The sequence below is a fragment of the Numida meleagris genome, chromosome 5 (assembly GCF_002078875.1).
Source record: "Numida meleagris isolate 19003 breed g44 Domestic line chromosome 5, NumMel1.0, whole genome shotgun sequence".
NCBI lineage: Eukaryota > Metazoa > Chordata > Aves > Galliformes > Numididae > Numida > Numida meleagris.
This window is the reverse complement of record NC_034413.1, coordinates 33,596,688-33,604,788: the sequence shown is the minus strand read 5'-3', so window position 1 is coordinate 33,604,788 and position 8,101 is coordinate 33,596,688. Positions and strand designations below refer to the sequence as shown.

The following is an 8,101-nucleotide window of genomic DNA, read 5'->3' as shown; positions in this document are numbered from 1 at the left end:
AGTGGTGCAGCAATTTGGGCAGTGATACGGAACATCTGTACAGTTGCACCAACAGATCTGCTAGTGACCTGTGTCTGGTGGGGCAGCACAAGTGCCGCTCTGCTCCGCTCCCAAATTAGACAGAATATAATTTATGTTTGTACAGATGGAAGTATGAACTGGGCCTGTTGTCTTCTGTAGATCTTGGATCAGTTCATGAAGTTGAAACAATTCGATCATCTCCTTATTGCTCCTGAAAAAGATTTTACATAAAACAATGGAAATTTGGTCACTGAAAATTAGAGAGTTTCAACATAACAGGAAAGACTTTACAGAAAATGATTTATTTTATGAGGAAAAACTTGCATTATTTTGGGAGTTTCTTATAGTTCTGTCTCCCAGCAGAAAGTTATCGAGGTACAGTGAGAAAAAAGTCTTGGCAAAAATCATCAGGTACTGTACTTCCACTTGACTAAGTGCTATTTAGACATTGTATAATGAAAACTTAAGGGAAGATTGTGAGGGGTTTTCCCCAATGAGAAGTATGATTTCAGAAACAGGACATGTTCAGAAAATCCAGAATGATATCCAGAATGATATCAAGGCAAACATAACAATGACATGCTACAAAACCAGTGTTAAAAAGAAAGAATTAACTTTCAGGAGTATTTCAAAGTCCATTTAGAAGGATTCATGGCTCTGGATGTAAGATTGTCTTTTAATTTAAAAAAAATTAAAAACAATTCAGAGTTCTGATCTAACTTAACTTTTAGTTTACTTCCAATGAAAGCTGTGTTTCAAACCAGGGTATTTCACAGGAAAACACTGTTTTCCCAGAGTTCAGATTTGTTCCCAAGAAAACTCAACAAATCGCAGAGCTTTGTAAATAATGAACTCTAGGGTAAACAGTGGCTGAACTCACATACCTGCTTTTGGAAATGAAACAATCCCATTAAGTAATGCACCCATGAAACCCAGCAGCACACTTCCACTGATACAGTGAAGATCTCTGTTACAATCAACCAATCACCAATAAGCAATGGAAACCTCTTTTCTAAAGTTTAACCATCCCCCAAAGCCTGAACCGTCTCAGCTATAAATTGTGTTTTATCTGGAAAAAATCAGTTTTGTCAATCTCCATTGTCACATGCAAGAGTAAATGTCCAGAGAATTTTACCTTGTAAAATGTTTGTCATGTGCAAGTAACTGCTAACAAAGAATGTCCAGCACGCAAACAGCAAATCGGAGGTTTTGAAAAAGGAAGAAGAGAAAGGTTCCCATGTGTATTGATCTCTACATTAACAAACAGAATAATGGCAAGAAGAGATTACCTTATAGCAGAGAGGTGTTGCAGTACAACCAGGAGCTTCTCCATATTTGGAATATCTAGCCTGGAGTTTTGAAGCAACACAGAGCAAGTATGAAAAAGGACTCGTTACTGCAGGCTGTCAGGAAGGGCTGTAAGGGACCTGCAAAAGAAAGGGGTTTTAAAATCACACCACAGAAGTTGGGGCAGAACAAAGTAGACTGGTGACTGATGGCTTTTGAGGGCTTTGTATGCATCCGTGAGAACAATGGAGTAACTGGGTTGGTTCTGGGCATGTGATGCACTATCCAGGTAGAACTAGGAACGGCGTGTCATTGTCTGCACCTACAAATGACCCAGTGCCATCCTCCCAACACTGAGTACATCTCGTGAAGCATCATATTATACACTGATGCCAACAATATCTGTGGGCAATTGCTAGTTGACACTGTCAGATGAACAAACTGACCAACAGCTAATGCCTTCAGTGCAGAAGTGGCGGTGTGTGAAAAGGCAGCACTCCATGCAGACTGTGTCTGCATTTCCTCCCTAAAAGTAAGACCCCAGAGATATTGTCAGCAACTAGAGACAAATCAAAAGTGACAGAAAGCATACTATAGGTTTACAGTCCAGCTAGTGTCTAGCACGTAGAAGTATGTTTTGTCATAATAGTCCAATGCTTTGGTCAACTAGTGCAACAGAACAGAAGCAGACAATAATTTGTGCATGGGCAATTGATTCTACCAAAGAGAAGAGCACTGCAGAAAGCCTTATCTCCATTTGCTGAGAAATCAATTCCCAATCGTATGTCAATTCAGTTAAGCTTTAATCCTCCTTCTCCAAGTAGGATCCTCTATGAGAAGTAAAATGGCAAAATGTGAACCTCTCACAGTGTAACTCCATTATCCTTCCAAACAGATTAATCTCAAAATGACTACTGCTAGTTGCACTGTTAGTGGAATTTTTCTTCCAAGTCTTGCCAGATACCACTAATCCTGCTTAGCTTTCATGTGCACAATTGTCTATTTCTTAATACCTTTATTGCCAATCAAAGGTACAATTATTACTCTACAAAGAGTAAAACTACGCTAACCATATGATCAGAAAAAGAAGTTGAAAAGAAGAAAAAAACTTTAAGTAAATGTTTCTACCACTTAAACATTTACTTAAAGTTTCTGCCACTTATTATCTCACTACAAAACATCTCACCACTCAGTGATAGGGTTGCTGATGGTGAGAAGGAGAGTTGCACAATTAGAAATACACTATGTAACTCCAATGCATGTACATGACACAAAGGAATGCTAGTGATAGGTTAGGGCATTTAAAAATAATCATGCTGCTTTTTATTTGGTATTTTTGTTTACCACACTTGTTTACATCAAAACTTTATATCCTTATTTAAAATAAAAATATATCCCAATTTACCAGATTCCGTGGTCATCTGATGTAATCCATCAAGAGCACCGGAAAGCAGACCCTTACTGAATGCATTTAAGTGACTTAACAAGATGGGCACACACTGGTATCCCAAAAGTAAGGCCTTCCCTTCGTCAGTCTTCAAGTCCACAGAAAGGGAACGAAATGCCTGCTCCGGGTAATTCACTGAAAGAGATTAGAAAACAAGAAATACTTTTTTTTTACATTCAGAGTTCTGTTAAGAAAGATGTGAATATTTATCTTCAGAATTACTTAAACAAATATATACTACAAAAAAAAAAGTGAAATGGTTGAAATTATGATCAATGTTTCTAACTTTAAAGATATCCTCTGCCCAATTTTCTTCCTTAAAAAATGGTTGGGAGTTGATGAAAAGACCAGCTACAACTTATACACCAAAGAAAATACAAAACCTTTCCAATACCTTCCTTAAGAAAGAAAAGAAGTTACAAACCGGATAGTTTCAGACTATGCTGGCTTCAACAACTGAGAAGCTTGTAATAAAGAAGTAAAGGGCTAATTCATCTGAATAAGAGCAATGACTTTCAGGACAGCAGCTACTCCCAGTCCCTTCCATCCAAAGCTGCAATTTAACTTTTGCTGCATCTATTTCATGTAGTTTTCCATTAGTTCTGCAGTGCACTAAATGATGCAAAGTATTTAGGTCAAGTGAACCAATCTAATTCTTGATGAGAAATCTTTCTTGGTATCTTGGAATAGCATTGATCACCTGGAGCACAGAAAATTAAAGTACAAAGGAAAAAATTTCTCTGGTAGCAAAAGTTTAATTACAGTGCCATCTGCTGGAGACTGACATCTTGAGGGAAGGAGGATAAGTTGAAACCACATGCACTACTTTACCACTGGTTTTCTCAGACATACCCACAAACACCATCCATCTATATGATCTATCTGTCAACAGATCTATAAAGGCAGAAGTAGAAAACTTATAGCTAACTATACCAGAAAAGAAATGCTTAGAACTGCAGCTGAACAAACTTTCAGGGGACAGGTGAACAATCTGCTAGCTTAAACAGGACAGTGATATTCTAGAACCAGTTGAAATTTGCTACTTATTTCACTTGACAGAAGAGGAAGTGCTGTATCACTATATGCAGTAAAGATATTGGCTACTGCTTACGTAGCAATAGCTTGAAAGAATTACCATCATCTGTGTTCTCCTTCATCACAAGGGCCATCTCTGACTAAAACAAATTATATTAAAATGGCCACATAAATTACAACATGAAATGAATAATAGCAAGCTTTTTATTTGTTTCAGTACATTTGCTTTTACAAGGCAGTATAATTCAAGTAAGACTGCCTTCACTAGGAAAGCATAATAGACACTATGGTATCATGGAACTGCTGGACTTTGTCCAGATACACCCCTGGAAAAAAATAAAGATGAAAGAAAAATAAAAGGAAAATGAAAAGATCAATAATAATAATAAAGATTCACTAAAAACCAAAACTTACCTTGTGTCTCTATTTTTAGCACAACCATAGTTGACAGAAACCTCATAGGCATAAAGGGACTTGTAAAGAAAAGCGCTGATTTTGCTTCGCTCCTTGCACAATGTCCAGAATAACTGTACATTTCCGTTACTTCTTGCGCCTCTGAAAATATCTTCAGCAAGTCTCATCATTGTTGCTACCATTGTTGGGTCCTGTGCCAAACAATGTGTGTGTTGAAAGTAAATGTGAAAACACATGTAACTCCCATCTACTCTGTTCCTCTATGGATTAAATATGAAATAGCAAATGGTTTGATCGTGTATCACAATAGAATCTGTACAGAGTACACTACTTTGCATTACAAAAGCTACAGAACACCATTAGGACAGGGCCTTTTCAACACTAACTCCACCAAGAAACTAGGGAGTGAGAGCCCCTGATACGCTGACGTCATTTGAGCTGCCTCTGGTTCCAGAAAAAGCCCTGTTTCAATCAGTGCTACCTACGTTATCTTGTGCGCATGCCTGAAGTCACATCCTGCAAAAGCATTTGCAGGTCTAAACATGAATCTTAGGAACTCTGTACAGGTAAGATGTAGTAAACCAAATTTTCATCATAAACTGTGCAGAAATATTACTTCACAATCAAACTTTATAGTATGATCATTTAAAATAGCTTCTCATTGGCAAGAAAACTGCAATTCAATTCAGTGAGACACTCAGCAGAGAACAAAGTCAGAATTCCCATGCTGCTCTCTCACACTTTGCCAGCAATTTCAGCAAGTCTCGTGCATAAATTGAACAAAATTGTATTTCCTTTCGTAGCTCCAAAGTCTGCTGAACACATATGTAAAAATATATTTCCTGAGATGCTTAGGCACTACTGCAACAGCAATCATGTATGTATGTAAAAATATGTTTTGATACACAATGCAAAAATCAAAAATTATCTTGAAAAAGTTTGGTTCATGAGAACTGGTTTTATTTGCCATATTTTTCCATTTCCGTGGTATGAATTTATGCTTTGCAAAGAGAGCTAAGTTTCTTTTATACATACTCCCTGAAAATATCCACTTTCCATATGTACTTGAAATAAAAAATACATTAATATCTGCAGAGAATTTACCTTAATATCATTGTCTAGCTGTCTTACACACCAGTAAATCAATCTAATCAGGGGCATGTGTAGTTTTTGATTCACAGACTGCATCCACTAGAGCTGCTCTGTGGCCACAGCCAGAAACCGTAAAAACTACAAAGGCAAAGTTACATGCAGTATGTCAGTTTAGCATATAAGCTGACTACAAGTGAAATCAAGCTTACAAAAACCAAACCCAACCAAACCAAAATCTCAGATTACTCATGGAGTTAATCAGATTGCACATGCAAATACTCATTGGTCAGGTCCTGTAGAAGCAAAAGAATTACCTCCTTAGACAGATTTTAAGTTTTACACAGGTTTATACGCGAAGTGGAGATGCACTGTGTAAGCTCAACAATCAAGACCAATACTGGTGCCTACAAACCCTTCATAGAATGAAGGAAAGTAGTAAAAGTAGAACTCCTCAATACCGCATTGATTTCCAAACCTTGGTATCGCCAGTGAGATGGAAAGAGGGACTTTCAGTATAGCATAGGATAATCTGTTATAAGTAATTAACTGAAACTTTTATATCCAACATAGACACTAAAATATTTTAAATTAGGTGTGCATATTTCTGTAGGAAAAAATGAATTATATACAGTATTACACATAAAATACAAGATAAATCACCAGCTGGCAAAAGCCACTGGTAATAAAAGACAGTCTGAAATTTGCAAGTTCAGACTGAACGCTACAGCTTTCCTTCAGAATGATAGTTCTGTTTTATAAATGACGAATTAGCCATTGCATCTGACTGCTGCAATTAATACTGACTTAGTAACTGTTGTTTCACTTTCATTACTCCATCCAAAGTCTGTACTAAACAGGCTGACCTTTTCTACTCTCAAAATAAAAAAAATCAATATATACATGAATCTGGAAACATATTAACAAGAGAAAATTCAAGTCCCTCTACCTTCAAACACTTCTCCTGGGTGTAGGTTTTTCCACTAGACTGAGGTTTCTGACTGTCCTTTCTTTCTTCTTGTCTCTTGAGTTTGCTAAGGTGGTCGTCTGAGATTCAATCCAGAGGAACAGTCAAGAGCCCATAAACTTCAGAATTCAGTGGTAGCTGTAATATATTCACATCATCAGCTATTTCAGCTTTCAAGTTGATAATATTCTAAACCAAAACAGTAACAGATGGACATGCACCAGACTACATTAGTTCTGAAATACTATGCATCATTTAATGGATAATGAGATAAAACTCTGGACAGAAGTTACTGGGAGCCCACGGAAGACATAATCTCTGAGGAAACGGTTGTCTTGAACTGTCTCTGCCTGCTCTGTTTGGCATTGTATGTGGGGCCTGAGAAGCCCCTGCTGGCTACAGGATAAATACAGGCAGCTCATTGTTACAAAGGAGTCTGCAGACAACTCCCACTTGGTATGGGTGATCACGCCATCACCTGCACGGAATTGTCTTCATGTCAAAGAGCAGCAGGGAGTTCTTGTGTGAATAGAGATCATCTCTTATAAGCAAATTATACAACAGCTTGAATGACCGCAAAGGAGGAAGATAAGTATAATCTGATTTTGACAGATGAGAGATAATGTGAGAGGAAGAGGAAAATACAAAAAAAAAAAAAAAAAAAAAAAAAAAAAAAAAAAAAGTAGATACACACACAATATAAAATTCAAAAGAAAATTTTAGCAGCAAGCTTTATTCTTTCCATCTACTGCCTGCTTCCCCCTAATAGAATCCATTCTTACTGTAACTAACTCATAAATTGAATAAAATTAGAAATGACGTTTTTTAATTTCAACAAGTATATAGAGAATGTTCCACTCCTTAACAGTTTTTGACAGAATTTTTCACCTTACCTAATTCTTAGCGTATCCCTTTTTGATACTGACCTCACTTCTTCACTGCTAGAAAGGTGTTGTCTGTTGTGCCACTTCGTGAGTATCCTTACGCATCTCTGTCATTACAAACTGGTATTTCCACTACAACAAAACAGGCCAATGAATTCTATTTTACTTGTTACCCACAAAGGAAGCAGGTAGAGATAACAGAAAACCTTACTTCAAGGTTTAGCTGAAACAAGCCTCTACTGTCCTTGTTTGTCAGTTCAAGTACTTCTTTTGTAGAATCTCATCGTTTAACTGAAAGAATTGAAAAATACTCAAATACCTATGGATTCAAAACTCATTTTTTTGTAAACATTACCTGGAAATCCTTTGCTGAGCAGCTAAGTGATTAAATAAACACCTTTTTTGTTCATTCTCTTCTTATCATAAAGAAGAGAGTTAAAAGAACAGGGCACGTTACAGAAATGTCTAAAGAACTTAGAAACAGAGGGGGTGAAAGTAATTTCATGCATTCGCACCTTTCCTGTGTTACAAAAACAAAATAAACAATTTTCCAAACATCCTGTTCAAACAATTAACATTGTTAATTCAGAAAGTTACAGATCGTAGGAAATAATTCAGCTTGCCTGTTTTCTTAAGGAGTCGTTTGTTTCCTTGAGGCTGTCCTGAGATTTGGTGATTTCTCTCAGCGAGGCCTCGAGCTTTTTCACCTCTGCATCCTTCTGCTGTAGAAATATCAAATTTCAAATATGATTAACCAAATATTTTAGAAACAGTCATAAGCTAAGCTGCAATTTAGTGTTAAAACGATCTAATAAACATTCATTTCTGTATTTCAGGTATTTTAAAGAAAGGTTCACTACAGCTGGCAAACACATGATGGCTTCAGATAACTGCCACCAAGTTAAATGGAAAGCAGGCAATAAGCACCCTTAAATTACCGCACCTCTTTTAATTTAA

At 36.8% G+C, this 8,101-nt stretch overlaps 1 protein-coding gene across 1 annotated transcript; it reads right to left on the bottom strand.

Annotated features, from left to right (window-relative positions):
- Positions 1,304–4,325, bottom strand: LOC110399663 (coiled-coil domain-containing protein 138-like). The gene is made up of 3 exons (XM_021398731.1): positions 4,205–4,325; positions 2,714–2,890; positions 1,304–1,448 (listed from the first exon to the last, which is right to left on the bottom strand). The coding sequence occupies exons 1-3, from the start codon at positions 4,323–4,325 to the stop codon at positions 1,366–1,368; spliced, it is 381 nt and encodes a 126-aa protein (XP_021254406.1). The 3' UTR covers positions 1,304–1,365.

Bases quoted from the DNA above. Each gene is read 5' to 3' on its own strand.
- LOC110399663 (XM_021398731.1), bottom strand. From the start codon at position 4,325: ATGTACAGTTATTCTGGACATTGTGCAAGGAGCGAAGCAAAATCAGCG. The intron at 2,891-4,204 runs GTAAGTTTTGGT...AATCTCTTTCAG, and splicing joins GCTAAAAATAGAGACACAAG to TGAATTACCCGGAGCAGGCA. The intron at 1,449-2,713 runs GTAAATTGGGAT...TTTCTTTTGCAG, and splicing joins TCAGATGACCACGGAATCTG to GTCCCTTACAGCCCTTCCTG.